Source organism: Zalophus californianus, chromosome 8 (genome assembly GCF_009762305.2).
Source record: "Zalophus californianus isolate mZalCal1 chromosome 8, mZalCal1.pri.v2, whole genome shotgun sequence".
Lineage (NCBI taxonomy): Eukaryota > Metazoa > Chordata > Mammalia > Carnivora > Otariidae > Zalophus > Zalophus californianus.
Window position 1 is genome coordinate 20,250,792 of NC_045602.1, and position 20,500 is coordinate 20,271,291.

Consider the following 20,500-nt stretch of genomic DNA (forward strand, 5'->3'; position numbering starts at 1 on the left):
AGCAGAGGTACTCTAAATCCATTCATGATTCTCTTCTAAGATAGTCACTGCATTAATCCTTTGTTACCATTGCTGATAATTTAATCACTTTCTCCCGTCTGATCATGCAATTCTAGACTCTTGCTCTCTTGTGGTTAGTACTGACATGAATACATAAACACACACACACAGCCCCACACACCTCCCTTTGTCATTACGTCTGAGGAGCATTGTTGCGTGTGAAGATCCTGTGACAGTCGATTCTCTGCTATAACCAACTCTTGACCTCTGATGTAATTAGAGACACAGGTTAAATAATTATAATTCTTAGAAAATCCAGAATTGTCTGTAGTTGCAGTCAAGTGTTCACCACGCTTTTCCCAAACTATTCTTAAATAACAAAATTCCTTTCTTTAAGTTTAAATTTCTTTTCTTTCTACTATTTACATATATGCCAAGACTTGGGCAACAGCCTTATCAGACAGATTCAGATATATCAGATTCAAGACTCTGAGTTAAAGAGGCCTAATAAATTCCAAGCAAACCAAGTGAAAAACTTAAAGAAGGGATTAGTTAAAATGAAGATGCACAAATAGTACAACAGATTTGAGTTTGTTGTGAGAAGAGGGAAGATAAGGAAAAGACAAATCAGCGATTCACAGAAGAGGAAACATGAAAAATTCTCAAACTCATTAATTGGGAAGTACAAATTTAGATCAAACACATTTTTCAGCTACTAATTGTAAAATATAAAGAAGCCTGACAATATCCCAAGTGATGGAGAGGATGTTGGATTAACAGTAGCTCTTATATAAGTTTCTGAGAAACTGTTTAATGCTATAAAGTTGAATTTTCACATAACCTATGACTCAACAGTTCTGTTCCTACGTATGTACCCTAGAGAAGCTCTCACACACATGCATCATGGAAAATGTAGACAGTGTTCACAGCAGCATTGATTGTAATATCAAAAAAATGGGATACAATTTAGATGTCCCTTGACAGGAGAATGTAAAAACAGAGGGATGTGACAGGTGAGGAGTACACACATCATGGAATGGAATAGGTAATGTTCCAGTTCTGAAGTTGGATGGTGGGTTTGCAGGTTTTCATTTTATTAATCTAATTCTATACATGTATATATCTTACCTATATTATTTTGTGTTAATATAAGATTGCATAAAAAGGTAGAACTTATCTGGATAATGCCAAACTGGAATAATTGGCCCCTGGTTACCTAAGGAATAATTTACCTGAATTCTTCCATAGCCTTCTAGGAAATTTGTTCAAGTATGATAATAGCAAATCACTACTACATTTTATAAAGCATATGTTCTGTGTGCAGAGTATCTAGCCAGTCTTGATGCTCTCACTTGTTATCTTTTTCTGATATAACTTCTGTTGCCCTCGGTCTTTTTTTACTCTTAAATGCAGTATTGCCTACGGCCCAAGAAGAGGTAGAAAAGGAAAGTTTTGCTTACTTTTTCATATTCTTTTCACTTAATTATTGGAAATTAATTTAAACCAAAATAATATATTTCATCTCTGTTTCTCCTTTCCCAATAAGTGATCCAGTCATTAGTATACAGAGAGTAGAATCCAAAGAGCAAACCAGAGGAGTTGGATTTGTGTTAGTCTGTGCAGCTTCAGGTTTTTATGGTACGATTTTAATACTTGACTGGAATTGAATTTTAGAATATGATATGCTAACATATTACACACTCCAAGGCCAAAATAGTTTTTTATTATTGTGTAAGGATACACTGTTATCGTATGTAATAAAAATTAGTAGTGTTTATTAATGTGTTTGTCCACTAAGCATTTAGGGACAGCAGCAAATTTCTTAGATGTAGTCTTGATTTTGAAATATGGGTGGATGACTTATGTCAAGAGGCTATCACAAATGGAAACTTCCGTTCTTCGTGTAGGTAAAATCATCTCTATTGATACCAGTTCCCTGAGAGCTGCCGGCAGAACTGGCTGGGAAGATTTAGTGAGGAAGTGCATTTATGCTTTTTTCCAGCCCCAGGGCAGAGAACCATCTTACGCCAGACAACTATTTCAAGAAGGTAAAGGTTTTTTTTCTCTTAATTATTTTCATTCACCTTGCTTTTTTATTAATATTGAAGTAATTTATATAGAACTTATGGCTTGATAAGTATTTTCTCCAAATTACAGTTTTTGCAATAATCAGTCTTAGGAAAGGAAGAAATGGGTAAGCAAAGTCATTCATGAGTGGATCCTGAATTTGGGATGCACATTTTAAAGAACAGGGTATCATGTGGTGGTCACTCACCCACCCACTCATTCATTCATTTGTTCATTCAGCAGACATGTCCCAAGTTCTTCACATACATAGAACACTATGTCAGGTGGCAGGGGTACAACAATGAGTAAGAAGCAGGGTTTTGCCCTCAACAAGCTGAAAATATACTAGGACAATATATGACTTTAAAGATCAGTGTGACATGGGCTTATACCCAGAGGTATAACCAAAGAAGAAAAAAATTAATTCTGACTTGGAGAATCAGGGATGGCTTCGGAGGGGAAGTGATAATTTCATCTGACTTTTGAAGATCATTCCCAGCACAACAGGCATGTGTAAAAGGGCTTCTAGATAATACAGAAATCTGTATCCCACAGGTTGACTTCATTCCTGTTACGGTACCTGTATCACCTGACTTAGGTTGAAGTTTCAAGTTAAAAATATGTCATATGAAATTAATTGTATAGATGCTATGCTATGGTACTGTGGGAGATAAAACAAGTATATTCTCTGCCCTTAAGGAACTTAACAGTATTACAGGAAACAGGGAAAATTATTTGAGAAAGTTCATAGAGTTTCAGAGGTGGTGAGGGTTTTGATATACTTTAAAAATATTGTCATGTAATTATGTTAGCCTAATACTCCGTTCCCTGTATAATTTATTCTCTGTTCTCTAATAGTTTCTTTGGAAAGAGACTCTTTGTATGGCTCTTCCTGAAAAATAGTTTAAAAATGTTTTCCATTATTCCATCACCCTTCTTAATTTTAATATTTCCCTGTAATATTAGGATTCCTAACTTTAGAGATGATTTTCCATTAGTTACATTTTAGGTCAACTGCTTCCAGGCGGTACGTGGAGAGGAAGCAGCTTGATTTTTTTTTTTTTTTTTCCAGGAAGCCATCTATATGAACCTCACTAGTCTGGTTACTTCTGGGACAACTTCCTATAGACGAAGGGTTCTCCAGTGGGCCTCTTACTAGACTGATACCTTCCCCAAAGATGGTATTTCAGTAGATAGGACCAAGAACCTACATTTTTTAAAAGTTCCCAGGCAATCCTGAAGTGCAGTCAGGTTTGGAAACCATTGCAATAAGCAACTAATGCCATTTACTGGTTGCAGACTTCGTGACTCCCTCTACCAATAATGGCACTTGACTTTTGCCTAAGTTTGAGACTCGGAGCACTCTCTCCATTCACTGCTGAAAATGCTAAAGTATATGAAGCTCTTTGGTTTTTACCTTAACTTTATAAGTTGGGCCTTCCAAGACTTTATGTGAAAGACTTTTAATTTTATTTGCCTGTAATTTATATATACTTGCACCAAGGCAAAGCAGGTCTAGATTATTGTCTTATTGTCTAAATGACTAGGCTCCCTGTAGATGTGACTGAACCACAGTTCATGTGTTTCTAAACCATTAAAATTCTCTATAAAACAGATTGATTAAAGTATAACAAGTAACTATCATTAATATATGAAATAAAAGAATTTAGAGTAGAATGTAAAGAAATGTAATTCAACACCACTTTCCCATTAGTAATTTCTTCGTGTCCTTTTCTTCCACTTTTTGGGGGAAGAAAACATTCCTCAATAGAGATAACTTGTATTTTTCTCAGCACTGTTGTCCAGAGTTCACATGACTCTGATTTTATAGTTTTGGAGATTCTGGGCAATTTGCCTAACAGTGTTCATGGACTGAACACATCTTTTTCTGATATTTCATACTCAGCAGTATCTAACCTGGTAAGAAAACTGTGGTCCATGAAACACTCACATGGGGATCATCTGCTAAAGATGTTGGCCTGCTGCATTAAAATCTCCTGTGAGGGCCCAGGTATCTGAAGCTCCAGCAGCAGCGTTGAAGTACATCCAGTGTGAGATCCATTGGTCTATCAGAGTTGGGGGAGGTGTAAATTTGTATATGCAGTTCCATTGCTCCTTCTTCACTTAAGGAGAGTGTGAAAAGAGTGAAATTATGCCATTGTGTGAAACTTGATTTTGTGTGAAACTTTCAAAAAGTTAAAAGTTGGTAAAACTCTATAGTGATTGAGTCTTTTTTTATTTCCCTGCCCATTAACTTACTTTTGGAAGGCAGTGGCTGGTAGAAAATCCTAATATGCATTAAACTTTAGTTCTTAGCTTGGTTTTTCAGCTGCTTTTGACAGAGACAGCTTTTAAAGGGGGTTTACCATTTTATTTTCCAGAATCAAATTTGAAAAACAAAACAAAACAAACGCATTTCAGTCAAACAATATGTGGGCATTCAACATGAACTAGATTACAGCAGTAGTTCTCCACTGAGATTAGGGGGAAATGGGTTTCAGGATCACCTGAGGAACTTTGTAAATTAGGAGGAGGAAGTCTCTGTAGGGGTATGTGGTTTGGAAGTTTCCCAGATTGAGTTCAGTTGAGAACCATTCCTTTAAGAAAGGTTTAGGTGAAATACTTCCCAAGGGTCCTTGATAACATTCATCCAGGGCAGTTGTTAAGCCAGATTTCTGGATCCACCCACACTACTGAATCAGTCTATAGTCTAAGATGTTTTCTTACAGAGAAGTTTGGAGAACATAAACCTACATTCCACAAGATATTAATAGCTGTAACTAGGGAATGATGTTTCATACTGAATTAAGTTTGGGGAATGTTTCAGTCTCCCACTCTTGAGAATTCATAAGACATATATTTAACATATATTTAAGTTTCTGGGAGGCTCTGCAATAAAGGTACCTGTTTGACTTTGTTATCCAGACTTATTTTTCCTCAGAATACTTATTCCTGTAGCACATCTATCAGCATTTAGGGAGAGTAGCAGTCATGGGAACAGCTTTTTTTTTTTAATTGCATTCTTTCTGCATGTATCTAGGGAAATAACAAAAGGAAAAAGAAATCTCTACCAGCTTTGACCGGTAGTACCCTACCACACATCTTATACCTGCCCATTTAGTTAACATCAGTAAAGCATGCTTGTTGAGGTTATCTTGGTACCAAATTGGTTGGAGTCAAAAACCCAAATAGCTCTACTCTTAGAGCTGCTATGATCTGAGAAAATGTTTTTCTTTGCTTCATAGCTCTGTTGAGGCCTATTCCAGAGAGGAAAACAAAACAAAACAGTTGTTATTTTAAAAGGTTCCTAGAAGAGTTTCTGGGGGGTGTCAGTAATACCACATCAATAGTATCCCTCCCCACTAAGTGTTCTAAAAATTTTAGAAATGGACACAGGAGGCAGGGATCACAATACTAGCTAGCTATGTACCTGGCAAAACGAGACTGGAAGACAAGGCCGGGACCTGTGATCAGTGACATTCCAAATAGTTTTGTCCAGTCGTAAACCTTGAAACCCATTTATGGGGAAAATTTGGTGTGCGGAGCAAATGTTTATCCAGCCAGCTCTGTAAAGAACTGTGGCGCCCTTACTCATGTCTTAATTCAAAATAGTAATGATTGTTTTATAAGATTGAAGCTGTTGGTGTGAATAGTATCTAGGGATTGGCTGAATGTGTATATGACTCAGGACATAGGTACTTTGTATTTGTGTTTTCTTTGGTGTTTTTCAGGAAATATTCATTCAGTACCTGCTACGTACTAGGCTCCATACTAGATATTATCTCACAATATTACTGGCTCAGTTTTAGTGATGATGGGTGAAGGTTAATTTGCATTATGAAGTCCTGAAGTTGTAAATGACAAAGTCAGAGTTCAAGCCTAAATCTGACTTCTAGGCTCTTGTTCTTTTCATTGATCCATGCTACCTTCCTGTTTATCTCTCCATCTGAAAAATTGAGCACCAGAAGAATTTTAGTTAACTGGATAGTCTTTTTTTTTTTTAAGATTTTATTTATTTATTAGAAAGAGAGCAAGGGCGCTCAAGTGCGCATGCTCAGGGGGAAGGGGCAGAGGGAGAGGGAGAAGCAGGCTCCCAGCTGAGTAGGGTGTCCCACGTGGGGCTCCATGCCAGGATCCTGGGATCATGACGGGAGCCAAAGGCAGATGCTTATATGACTGAGCCACCCCGGTGCCCCTAGTTAACTGGATAGTCTTAAGTTCTAATAATTAAAGTTTTATTATAGTTTATATTACCTTTTTTCCTTTTCAAAGAATGTGTGAATTATGATGTATGCTAAGTCTTTTCTCCACACGTTATCATCCAGAATATTCTAACTTCAAAACTTAAAGTGCAGTAAATTCCTTATATAAAGTTAATAGGGGTTCTCAATTTTGGAATTTTTATTAGTTTAGATAGATAGAGTTCCAAGTTAAGACAGCATAGTTACAAAGGACGGGCCAGTGATGTTTCTGTGTAATCCACATTCAGTATCTTAATGTTTCCATGCTAGTCCGAGTTTCTAGTTCTTTCTCACTTTATAGGGCTTATCAATAAATCAAGACATTTCTTTCCATTAATTTTCATTACAAAAGTTAAGTCCAGATTCCTATGAGAGCAAGAACATAAATTGAGATATAAGCATTTGAGAACACAGCTAAGATCTAAAATCTATCCTTTAAAGAAATGTTATGGTAGTTGATCACAAGTCAATATTAATCTGTTTACATGAGATTCAAGTTGAGGGTCAATTAGCAAGTACTGGGTGATTTTATATGCAAAGCTTCATGCAAGATTCAAGGAGAGTGGAAAACAAGCATGCGACACGGTACTAGCCCTTATGTTTATTTTAGCTGATGAAGAAAAATAAGTGTGTAAAGTTATCTACCTTTATTTAAAGTGACACAGAAGAAATGTTTAGGAAGCAATGAAAAATAAGATTGGAAATATAAGTTGAAGTCAGATTGTATATATGTATACTGTACTGTCCAGTATGGGAGACGCTAGCCACATGTGGCTATTGAGTAGTTGAAATGTGGTGTGGCTGAGGAACTGAATTTAAAATTTTATTTAATTTTAAATTTAAATAGCCACATGTGGCTGGTGACAGTGCAGCTCAGTAGTGAAGAGCCAGTGTTTTCCAGCAGAATGGGGAGACCCTAAAGAGCAGTAAACAATGATGAAGAGACAAAATGGCATAAGCAAAATAACATGAAATATATTGTGTCTTGCTTGGCCCTTTATATAATGTAGCTTTATCATTATCCCAGATTAATAATTTATCTTGAAATGCTACTTTTTTGTTGTAGGTGTATCTTCCAAAATACTGTTAAAAAGATTTAACAGTTTGAAATCATTAAATTTTTTTAGGGTTTTGCTATAGCAAAACATTTATTTATATCCTTATACAAAAATTATCCATTTCATTTAAGACTCTCTTTAATCAGTTATTTTTCATTTGGTACTAAATTTCTCCATGTGTTATATTTGGTAAATGTACCAGTGATTTGGCTGAAATTGCCAGATGGGTAAAGAATGTGATTGGTTGGACATCAGTCTTAATCCTTTCCATTAAGTTTATATCGTAATTTTGGTACTTAGGCTGATTTGTGTGTGGTATAGATTTGCAACAGATTATGCCCTCTTCAGTACGTAAGGTATGCCCAAAGCAATAAAAGAGAGTATGTCTTCTCTTTACTTAAAGTAATATGTAGTTTCAAAAAAATATTTATTAATTGCTCATTTTAAGTCTTTTTAACATGTCTTTAAAATGTAATAGAAGGGCTTTCTGAAATGTCTTGGAAAAATAGTACTAACTTTCATTACAGGCTAAATTGTAATAGTCATTTATGGTAGTAATTCTTGTGTTTCCATGAATATGATTTTTAACCTTGGTATAGCTGAATCTACCTATTAAATCTTTCTTAAAAGAGAATTTTATTATACTGCTAAAACATCAATGACGTTTTCTTACTTAGTAGTCTGGTATAGCCTTTACATATTTAATAAATACTTGCCAATATGGTTAGAATTTTGTCTGCTATTAATAAACCTTTAAGACAAAAGTAAATTATGTTGTTTATATTAGTGATTTGACTGCCTTAACCTAGTTTTTGTTTTTTATATTAGTCATGATTGGCTTTATCTTAATTTACTTCCTCCACTAAATTCAAACATAAAAAATAATATGTGAATACACTAATTTGTCAGATGGGACTTTAGTGATTCACATTCCTGAGTGAAAAATTAAATTTGAATTTCAGTTAAGCGACTCTGCAAACTAATAAAAACATAAAGGGTGAATTTAATGGTATATGAATTATATCTCAGTAAAGCTGTTGTTAAAAAAATCAGCCAGCAAAAGGAAAAAAAAAATTGATAGAGATAATTTCGAAAGGGAGAAGGGAGATTACTTCCTGGTATTTTTAATGGACACTTAATAAATTTGAAGAACTGTCCCATTATGGGGAAATACTAAGGTTGATTTTTTTTTCCTGGTTTGAAGTTTCTTCATAATTTTAACTTATATGAGGAGGCACTCATTCAAGTAGTACTGAATTAAAACTTGTCATCAAGTGGTCTATTTCAACCAGAATCATTCCCCCCGCCCTCAGATATCTGCTTTGTCTGAACTATTCTTTATTTTGAGTCTGCGCAAGCAGCTGTCGGGAGGGCATTTAAAATGAGGTTCAAGGTAGAAATAAGCCTTGGTAACTCTCCTCTGCCCAAAGTACAAGTGTCAGAATTTTAACTAGGTTTTTCTTTTGTTTGAAACAGTGATGACTCGTGGCACTGCCTCCAGCCCATCCTATAGATTCATATTGAATGATGGGACAATGCTTAGCGCCCACACCAAGTGTAAACTTTGCTACCCTCAAAGTCCAGACATGCAACCTTTCATCATGGGAATTCATATCATCGACAGGTACTACTTATTTGGAAAGCTTCATATGAAATAAGTCAGTTCATATATCTCTTCTTAGAGAAAATTTTTTAATACTCCTGATGGCTAGAAAACAAAAATTCTAAGTTAGGCATTAAGCTAGTGTGATGAGTATATAATCACTATATCCATACTGGGTTTTATAGGTTTTTCGCCTAGCAATAGCCTTATTGTTAAAAAAAAGAAGAAAGAAAGAGAGAGAGAGAAAGAAAGAAAAAGAGAAAGAAAGAAAGAAAGAAAGGAACACAGGAAAGGGTAGGCTGAAAATATGTGTTTTAGGGGTAAAAACCAAAAAGGTGGCTAAAAATAGCCAAGTTTCTGTATGTGAACTTTGGTCTTATAAAAGATTTCAGAGTTTGTTAATATTGTTGTTTTTATTTTTAAAAGTGCTGTATTCTCATTAGGGCAAACTCGATGGCTCCTGAGTTCAAGTTGACAGTTTCTCAAACCACAAGTCATTAAACTATCAACTTGAGATTTTTGACTGTCATTGCCTCTAATTTGTTCTTCTCTCTAAATACATTTTACATTGGTATATATGGTAAATTCATGGAACCATTCTTTTATCCTATGAATTATTCAAAACCCTACATTTGCAACTATTTAAAATGTAGCATTAAACAAAAACAAAGACATTTCCCCTCACTTCATCTTTTCCTCATCTGATATATTTGCTTATTGGAACATGGTAATACCAGTCACAAATCTGTTGTCATAATTATGGATTTGAGTAAAGAACTCGATGAAAATCTGAATTCAGTATTCTGTTTTTTTCTAATTTTAGTTTAATTTATGCTTGTGAGTGGAATTAGCACAGTTCTTTTTTTCATATTGTGATTTCTCTTTCAAAACATCTGCTATGTCTGCATATCACCCTTTTTAATTTTTACATCAGTGACACAGTATTTTCCTTACCCAGTCTTCCTCTTTGGAGTTGAAATACTTAAAAGCTGTAACAAGGGAGTCATGAATAAAAGACTTTGTAAACAGAGGTGTGGGAAGTTTCTCTTTCAACCAAAGATATTATTGTAATGTTAAGTATTTGGATTAAATTTTGAAAAGTTTAAAGTACATATACTGGATTTTTTCCAAGACCAAGGAAGATTTCTTTCTCGTATAACTGAAACCATTATCAAATTTATGAGACCATGAGCACTGTTTCCTATTAAGTGGTGCTAATATTTCACAGTAGCACTAACAGTCCACTGTTTTTCCTTAATTTAAAGTCATACAGAGAAGCTCTTTACTTGATGGCTTGCAATATTAATGAGGTTAATGGTCTTGGTGTATAATATGCATCATAAAAATATTTTAACGGAAACCAGTGAAGATGTTTGAATAATAATGTCTTTTTCCCCCCCCTAGGGAACACAGTGGTCTTTCTCCTCAAGATGACACTAATTCTGGAATGTCAATTCCCCGAGTAAACCCCTCCGTCAATTCTAGTATCTCGCCAGCTCATGGTGTGGCCCGTTCATCCACATTGCCACCATCCAGCAACAACATGGTATCCCCCAGAGTAAACCGCCAACAGAGCTCAGACCTCCATAGCAGCAGTCATAGTAATTCTAGCAACAGCCAAGGGAGTTTTGGATGCTCACCTGGAAATCAGATTGTAGCCAGTGTTGCCTTAAACCAGGGACAGGCCAGTTCCCAGAGCACTAACCCCTCTTTAAACCTCAATAATTCTCCTATGGAAGGTACAGGAATATCTCTTGCACAGTTCATGTCTCCGAGGAGACAAGTTAGTTCTGGATTGGCACCAAGGCCCAGGATGCCAAACAATTCGTTCCCTCCTAATATTCCAACATTAAGCTCCCCCGTTGTCATGACAGGTACTGCCTGTAATAATAGTAACCGATCTTACTCAAACATCCCAGTAACATCTTTACAGAGCATGAATGAAGGACCCAATAACTCTGTTGGCTTCTCTGCCAGTTCTCCAGTCCTCAGGCAGATGAGCTCACAGAATTCACCTAGCAGATTAAATATACAACCAGCAAAAGCTGAGTCCAAAGATAACAAAGAGATTGCATCCATTTTAAATGAAATGATTCAGTCTGACAACAGCTCTAGTGATGGCAAACCTCTGGATTCTGGGCTTCTGCATAACAATGACAGACTCTCAGATGGAGACAATAAATACTCTCAAACCAGTCACAAACTAGTGCAGCTTTTGACAACAACTGCAGAGCAGCAGCTGCGGCACGCTGATATAGACACAAGTTGCAAAGAGGTACTGTCTTGCTCAGGCACTTCCAGCTCTGCCTCTGCTAACTCCTCAAGCGGTTCTTGCCCCTCCTCTCATAGCTCGCTGACAGAGCGGCACAAGATTTTGCACCGGCTCCTCCAGGAGGGTAGCCCCTCGGATATCACCACTTTGTCTGTTGAGCCTGATAAAAAGGACAGTTCATCTACTTCTGTATCCGTGACTGGACAGGTACAAGGGAGCTCGAGTGTGAAACTAGAACTGGATGCTTCAAAGAAAAAAGAATCAAAAGACCATCAGCTCCTACGATATCTTTTAGATAAAGATGAGAAAGATTTAAGATCAACTCCAAACCTGAGCCTGGATGATGTAAAAGTGAAAGTGGAAAAGAAAGAACAGATGGATCCTTGTAACACAAACCCTACCCCAATGACCAAACCTGCTCCTGAGGAAATTAAACTGGAGTCCCAGAGCCAGGTAGGTGATCCTTCGCTTCACAGAATGAACATTCAGAGTTACTTTTTCCTTTTCATGTATTTTACTCCAACCATAAATCAGATTTGGATTCAGGCTATGTTTTGTCCTACCCTTTGGGCATGTGTTGAAAGGTTAGTATCGATGGCTGAAGCATCACAGGATGCCCTCTTTGGAACTTCGGAGGGCTACAGTTTCAGTGTGGTATTCTGAGCAAGTGGAGATTTGCTTCTTTCTATAAAATCAGTTCACAACTTTGGAGATTTTTAAACATACCTCTCCTGCCCCCCTCCTCCCATCCCCACCTGTTGAATCCAACTCTCTGAAGATAGGACCCAGAAATCTGTATTTTTAAGAAGCTCCCCAGAGAACTCTGATGTGTAGCTAAGTTTGGGAACCTCTGATGTAACTGAAATGGGAGAGAAGTGTGAGGAGGTGGGCAAGACTGCCTAGTCTGGCTTTCTTTGCCATTTAGTTTCCCTTGAAGCGTTTTCTAAGGCTGTTTTTCTTCTCATCTGATTCTAAGCACCTTTAACCCTTATCAGAATAGGGACTTTGAGTATTCTGAAACAGAAGTAAACATAAATAAACCTTTGCATAAATTGTTACAGATTAGGAACCTCTGTGTTTAGGCTGAGGTGGGGGTGGAGCGAAATTAACAGGCACCTTCATTTATTAGATAATTGCTGTGGACCCTGAAGGAGTTTAAGAAAAACAAAAAATATAGTCTCTTCCCCTCTGAGCTTGCAAGTTATTTAGAAAGAATATAGACAAATATGGAATAGCTGAAAATGTACTTACAAAGCATCTTATCAATGAAACTTTCCATTGTGAAACAGGATTCACACTTCATGTGCTTAGGTCCTTCATTTCTTGAGCCAGCTTTATGTTCTACCCCAGTCTCACAGAAATCTCTCTCTTCCCTCAGGCATACTGCATTCTAGGCATATGGAAGTGCTTGCCATTCCCGGGATAAGCCATGTCTCTTCTAAGCATCTTCTGCCTTGCTCTCCTTTCTGTCTGCTGAACTTTTCCTCATCCTGCACAAACCATTTCAGACATCATCTCTGTAAAGCCTTCTCCACTAGCCCTCGTTAGACATTTCTTTCCTCTCTGCATTCATAGTGCTCCGTATTGTCCCTATTGACTATTTGTAATAACACTATTTTGGTTACTTCTATAGTGTGTGCGCTTTGAGGTACAAATAAACTAATACTGTGTTTTTGAGCTGAAAAACAGCTTTAAATAATAACTACATTAAAACTCTCACTCTTTAAAATTAACTTAAAAAGTCACAGCTATATAAAATAATGCCATTGTGTGCAATCCTGGTACATCTGTTTTGGTTTACATGTACATACATTTCTCCTGAGTTTATACCTACGAGTGGAATTGCAGGATCATAAGATATGTGTATGTTCATCTTTAGTTAATAACGCCAGTTTTCCTAGTGTGTACCAAGAATTCCCTTTAGTTGTTCCATGTTGTTGCTCGTACTTGGTATTGTCAATCTTTTAGCCATTCTGTGGTCTGTGTAGTGGTACTTTATGGTTTTAAGTTGCATTTCCCTAATAAATGTCTTTGATCATTTGCATATCTTCTTTTGTGAACTGCCTATTCAAGTGTCTTGCCCATTTTCCCAATATGTTGTCTTTTTCTTATTGACTTGTAAGAGTTTTTTACATATTTTGGGTGAGTCCTTTATTGGCTATTTATTTGCAGACATCTTCTCTATGCTTTACCTTGCCTTTTCTTTCTTTTAATGGTACTTTTGATGAAGTGAAGTTCTTCATTGTAATTGTAATGTAGTCCAATTTGTCAATTTTTTCCTTTATGATTAGTACTTTTTTGCACACATATAACAAAAGATGTGTTCAAAAATGTTCATAGTAGCTTTATTTGTATTAGCCCCAAACCAGAAACACCCCCAAATCCATCACAGTAGAATGGATAAATATATTGTGGTATGTTCATACAGTGGGTTGATATTTGAAAACAAATTAACTACTGCTACATGTGACAAGATTCTGAACTTCAGAAATGTAATGCTAAGTGAAAGGAGTCAGACATTTTAAAAATACATATGTATATAGTTCTATTTAGACAGTCTAGAAGCATAAATTTTAGTTGAATTAAATAGTGAAACCCAAACAGGTGGACATTTTATGTTGATGAACTATCTCAAAGTAATCATAGTAGAATAATATTGTGAAATAAAGGCCAGTTTTCTCCTATGCATAACCTCAGAGATGTAGGGATGACCTATCTAGTCTAGAAGATAGGTTTCTTATTTTATTAAGTCCTCAAGTGGGAAGTGACCTTCCTGGGATCTTTGAAACTGATATACTGTTTATAAAAAAGTTTCCCAAACTTTTTTTAAATTAAAAAGTTACATCAGTGTAAATTTATTTTTCATTCCATCATTAAGTGAGTCATTTCACAAGATTTTATTTATTTTTTTCTTTAAATTCTTTGTTATGTTAATCACTATACATTACCTCATTAGTTTTTGATGTAGTGTTCCATGATTCGTTGTTTGTGCATAACACCCAGTGCTCTACGCAGAATGTGCCCTCTTTAATACCCATCACCAAGCTAATCCATCCCCCCACACCCCACCCCTCTAGAACCCTCAGTTTGTTTTTCAGAGTCCGTCGTCTCTCATGGTTCATCTCCCCCTCCGATTTACCCCCCTTCATTCTTCCCCTCCTGCTGTCTTCTTCTTCTTTTTTTTTCCTTAACATATATTGCATTATTTGTTTCAGAGGTACAGATCTGTGATTCAACAGTCTTGCACAATTCACAGCGCTCACCATAGCACATACCCTCCCCAATGTCTATCACCCAGCCACCCCGTCCCTCCCACCCCCCACCACTCCAGCAACCCTCAGTTTATTTCCTGAGATTAAGAATTCCTCATATCAATGAGGTCATATACATGTCTTTCTCTGATTGACTTATGTCACTCAGCATAACACCCTCCAGTTCCATCCACGTCATTGCAAATGACAAGATCTCATTCCTTTTGATGGCTGCATAATATTCCATTGTGTATATATACCACATCTTCTTTATCCATTCATCTGTCGATGGACATCTTGGCTCTTTCCACAGTTTGGCTATTGTGGACATTGCTGCTATAAACATTGGGGTGCATGTACCCCTTTGGATCCCTACATTTGTATCTTTCTGGTAAATACCCAGTAGTAAAATTGCTGGATCATATGGTAGCTCTCTTTTCAACCTTTTGAGGAACCTCCATACTGTTTTCCAGAGTGGCTGCACCAGCTTGCATTCCCACCAACAGTGTAGGAGGGTTCCCCTTTCTCCGCATCCCCACCAACATCTGTCATTTCCTGACTTGTTAATTTTAGCCATTCTGACTGGTGTGAGGTGGTATCTCATCGAGGTTTTGATTTGGATTTCCCTGATGCCGAGCAATGTTGAGCACTTTTTCATGTGTCTGTTGGCCATTTGGATGTCTTCTTTAGAAAAATGTCTGTTCGTGTCTTCTGCCCATTTCTTGATTGGATTATTTGTTCTTTGGGTGTTGAGTTTGATAAGTTCTTTATAGATTTTGGATACTAGCCCTTTATCTGATATGTCATTTGCAAATATTTTCTCCCATTCTGTCGGTTGTCTTTTGGTTTTGTTGACTGTTTCTTTTGCTGTGCAAAAGCTTTTTATCTTGATGAAATCCCAATAGTTCATTTTTGCCCTTGCTTCCCTTGCCTTTGGTGATGTTTCTAGGAAGAAGTTGCTGCGGCTGAGGTCGAAGAGGTTGCTGCCTGTGTTCTCCTTTAGGATTTTGTGGACTCCTGTCTCACGTTTAGGTCTTTCAACCATTTGAGTCTATTTTTGTGTGTGGTGTAAGGAAATGGTCCAGTTTCATTCTTCTGCATGTGGCTGTCCAGTTTTCCCAACACCATTTGTTGAAGAGACTGTCTTTTTTTCCATTGGACATTCTTTCCTGCTTTGTCAAAGATGAATTGACCATAGAGTTGAGGGTCCATTTCTGGGCTCTCTATTCTGTTCCATTAATCTATGTGTCTGTTTTTGTGCCAGTACCATACTGTCTTGATGATGACAGCTTTGTAATAGAGCTGGAAGTCCGGAATTGTGATGCCGCCAGCTTTGCTTTTCTTTTTCAACATTCCTCTGGCTATTCGGGGTCTTTTCTGGTTCCATACAAATTTTAGGATGATTTGTTCCATTTTGAAAAAAGTGGATGGTATTTTGATGGGGATTGCATTGAATGTGTAGCTTGCTCTAGGTAGCATTGACATCTTCACAATATTTGTTCTTCCAATCCATGAGCATGGAACGTTTTTCCATTTCTTTGTGTCTTCCTCAATTTCTTTCCTGAGTATTTTATAGTTTTCTGAGTACAGATCCTTTGCCTCTTTGGTTAGATTTATTCCTAGGTATCTTATGGTTTTGGGTGCAATTGTAAATGGGATTGACTACTTAATTTGTCTCTCTTCTGTCTTGTTGTTGGTGTATAGGAATGCCACTGATTTCTGTCCATTGATTTTATATCCTGCCACTTTACTGAATTCCTGTATGAGTTCTAGCAGTTTTGGGGTGGAGTCTTTTGGGTTTTCCACATAAAGATTGGACTGGAAAGAAGTGTCTAAGAACATTGTGTCATGCTGATCATGGATGATTTTTTTGTCAAGTTTTTAAAATCTTGCAGACAGCATGACACAATGTTCTTGACACTTCTTTCTAGTCCAATCTTTTTCCAACACATAAATTTTATGCCTAAATATAGTAGACAAATATTATGTGTATATTATCTTATATCCTCTGGTATAGTAATATCAGAAGCATCCAAACCGTTTTCCAGTAGCTCACGTAATTTCAGTGAGGCCTCAATCTTTAATTCTTTCTTCTTTCTTCATTTTCTCATAGTCACACTTAACTCGTAGAGTATAAAGGAACAACTTTTTCTCTACATTGATTCAAGTAAAGTACAGAATATATTTCCTCTAACTTTGGTTTCCATTCTTAGTTTACAGCTGACCTTGACCAGTTTGATCAGTTACTACCCACGCTGGAGAAGGCAGCCCAGTTGCCAGGCTTATGTGAGCCAGAGAGGATGGATGGTGCGGTCACCAATGTAACCATCAAATCGGAGACCCTGCCAACTTCACTTCAGTCCACCACTGCCAGACCCACTTCCAGGCTGAATAGTATGTGTTGGGAGAAAACCTCATTTTAAATGTCTAATGATAATGTGGATTAGTGCTTTGTTTCTCAGCATTACTGCACAGACTATTTATTTGTTGAGAGTGAACTATTTTTGCATTAATGCCACTGTAAATAATGTACAGTTACTTTTATACATATGAACTTCACTCATCATGTGTATCTGTATCTTAAGTTATAGTATAACTTCTGTCTTTCTGTAATTAATGTTAAAGTGAATAGTTGATATTGAGGAGAGCAATTTTGTGTTCTTACCCAAAACATTCCATAGCAGGACTTTCAGAAATATAGTATTAGTCAGATTATATTACCCAAATTGTCTTCTTTGAATGCTAGTCCTATGAATTGGAAAAAAGGGATTTTGTGCTAAAATCCACTGGGCAAATACTACATGGCACATATACCATTCTCCTATTAAAATTCCACAGTGCATATTAAAGGTTTTAAAAAGTCCTATGTTAAAGATACCAGTTTAGATTTCTGTAACCCAGCATTTACCATACTTTCTTGATTATGGAATTCCTTTTCTCAAGTCATGTTATCCCATGGAGCAACATTTAGGAGACAACTGCGTTGAAATGGGTCACTGCTGCTCTAGCCTAAAGAGACACTTTGATAGTATAATACTTCATGAAGACTGGGCTGTCAAGCTTTTTTCATCTGTCAGATTTTGAAGTTGAAAATAACAGTTGTGGTAATTCCATTGTGTAACCTTGAAACCAAAGGAAACTAAGCAGCTCACTTTCAAAATTTGCCCGTGTTCCCAATCTAAGTCTTGTCCCTCTTCTGACAGGATCAGATGTGGGACTCATTTATTTCAATCTTACTGCAGCTTTTAGCTGTCAAAACACAATTCCTGCAAGTTTGCCAAGATTTCCAGGAAGCTGGATAAAAAGGTCTTGAGTCATTTCTGACATTTTTGGAAGCAGTTTTTCAGCTGACCAGGGCACTAGGTGTGAGCAGGAGCCCAGGTTCAAGTTTCACATTCTCCATTTAACGGTGTTACTTTGGGCACATGAATTTCCTGAGCTTTATTCTCTTTATCCGCAAAAGAAGAATTAGATGAGATGACTCCAGAAATCTCTCCTAATTGGAACTGAGAGGCTCTAGATTCTGGGGAAACAAGAAGGTGCAAGGCTAAAGGGCAATAAAATGAAGCCTGAATATTGAGTGGTTTGATCCTGGATCTCCATCCAATATGGGAGCCTGGGGATTTATCTCAGGAGAACCGAGTGGCCAGAAAGAAGATGTCTGGATATGAATGTGTAAGGAGAGCTCCCTAAAGTGCAAAGGTCACCCTGCCGTCTAATCATCCAACAGAAGGCTCCCAGAAGACACAAGCCTCACACTCAGCTCTCATAGTCAGTGTTTAGAACACTGAACAGACACAGCCAGAGATCACCAGGACTTTGAGGGAAGTCTGCAACTTGAAAGAGAGTAAAAGAAACAAAAAGAGGATGCAATAGAGCTATATAACGAGTGCCTGGACTAAAAAAAGCAAAAACAAAACCCTAAAATTTTTGAAAAGATATTTTATCCATATGGGAAGAAAAAAAGCAAAGAATGAGAAAATATCTTTGGAAATTAGATATCCAGCATTTTAAAATTTGAAGAGAAATGGTAGAAGACAAAACTGAGAAAAACTTTCAGAAATAACAAAAAGACCAAAAAAAAAAAAGAGAGAGAATTGGAAAGAAAAACGTTAAGATAGACCTATGAGGGCCAATAATGATTGATAAGAATCAAACAAACAATGAGAAGGGGGGGAAAGGGAAGAGAAGATATTTTCAAAGAAACAAAAAAAATCGAGAATGTTCTAGAACCAAAGAACATAATTCTTCAGATCGCAGTGGCTCAACAAGTATCCAGCACGTACACACAAAAAAGACCTGTACCAAAACTTATCATCAGGTAATTCTGGAACACACCAGAAAGATTCTACAATCTTTCAGAGAAAAGATGTGAATTGCATGCAATGAGTCATAATTGCCCAAACCTGGAAGCTATCAAGCCTTGAAAAGACATGGAGAAACTTTAGTGCATGTTTCTGGAGTGAAAGAAGCCAATCTGAAAAGGCTACATATTGTATGATTCCAACTATAAAGCATTCTGGAAAAGGCAAAACTGTGGGGACAATGAAGAGATCAGTCAGTGGTTGACAGGGATTCATTGTTAGTGATTGCCAGAGGGAGGGATGAATGGGTGGAGCATGGGGGATTTTTAGAGCAGTGAAATTGTTCTGTATGATACTGTAATGGTGGATACATGCTGTTACACATTTGTCAAAACGTGTAGAATGTACAACACAAAGAGTGAACCCTGTAAACTATACATTTTAGTTAATGAAAATGTATCAATATTAGCTCATCAGTTCTAACAAGTGTAGTACATGAATTCAAAATGTTACAAGAAACAGCCCCATCTAAAAAAAAGGCAAAGGATTTTAAGACACTTCATAAATGAAGGTTGAAAATAGCCAATAAGCACATGAAAAGATGGTCAGTATCTTTAATCATCAAGGAAATTCATATTAAAACTATAATGCAGTACTTCTACACATCCATTGAAATATCCCAGATTTTAAAAACTGACAGTACCAAACGATGATGTCAAAGATGTGGAGCACCTTGAACTTTGGCATTGCTGTTGGATATATAAAATAGTAAAATTGTTCAGTAGTTTCTCATCAAGTGAAACATACATTACCATGTGACCCAGCAATACAACTCGTAGGTATTTAACAAAGAATAAGGAAAGCATGTGCTCATCAAAAGGACTTGACCACAAAGGTTCCTACAAGCTTTATTCATGATACCCTCAAACTGGAAATAGTCTAATGTCCATCAACAAAGAAATGGTATATTTATAAAATGAAATATTGCTGAGCAGAGAAAAGGAAGAAACTAGTGGTACATGGCAGGAATTATTCTCAAAAACACGCTGAGTGAAAAAAGTCCGGATCATAGGTTGCCAGTGTGGGGCTAAGGTAGGGAAGATCGACAGCCAAGAAGCTTGAAGGAACTTTTAGACATGACAGAAATATTCTATTTTTTTATTGAGATGGAAGGTTATGGGTTTATATCTTTGTCAACATTTATTAAACTGTACACTTAAAATGGGTGCATATTATTATATATACATTAGACCTCAAATTTACTTTAGAAATATCTGAGGTTAGAGTAATTTCTAACCTATAATTAGCCATCCAAATTGCCAGTAGCTGTGAAGATGGAAAAAAGACATTTTCACATATAAAAGGGCTCAAATATTTGCATGATATAGTCACCTTTTCTAGTGAAGGTCCTTACAGAATGTACTTCAACAAAACAGGGAGAAAACCAAAAAAGAGAAAGATAACAAGGTCCAGTGGAAACAGAGGACCTGAAAGGAGTCCGGGAATGATAGCTGATCAATAAGATTAGGGAACATCCAGGGTGCCTGGGTGGCTCAGTTAGTTGGGCGACTGCCTTCAGCTCGAGTCATGATCCCGGAGTCCTGGGATCAGGTCCTGCATTGGGCTCCCAGCTCGGCAGGGAGCCTGTTTCTCCCTCTGGTCCTCTCCCCTCTCATGCTGTTTCTCTCTCTCTCAAATAAATAA

The 20,500-nt window shown here is 36.9% G+C and overlaps 1 protein-coding gene across 8 annotated transcripts in view; it reads left to right on the forward strand.

The window, feature by feature from the left end:
• The window catches only part of NCOA1 (nuclear receptor coactivator 1), a 246,093-nt gene that overhangs the window by 180,174 nt on the left and 45,419 nt on the right, over positions 1-20,500 (forward strand). For all 8 annotated transcript variants that reach the window (XM_027621455.2, XM_027621452.2, XM_027621454.2 and 5 more), the window contains 4 exons: positions 1,908-2,048; positions 8,843-8,990; positions 10,374-11,694; positions 16,706-16,886. In XM_027621455.2, the coding sequence (XP_027477256.2) occupies positions 1,908-2,048; positions 8,843-8,990; positions 10,374-11,694; positions 16,706-16,886 (1,791 nt within the window). The remainder of the gene's footprint in view (positions 1-1,907; positions 2,049-8,842; positions 8,991-10,373; positions 11,695-16,705; positions 16,887-20,500) is intronic.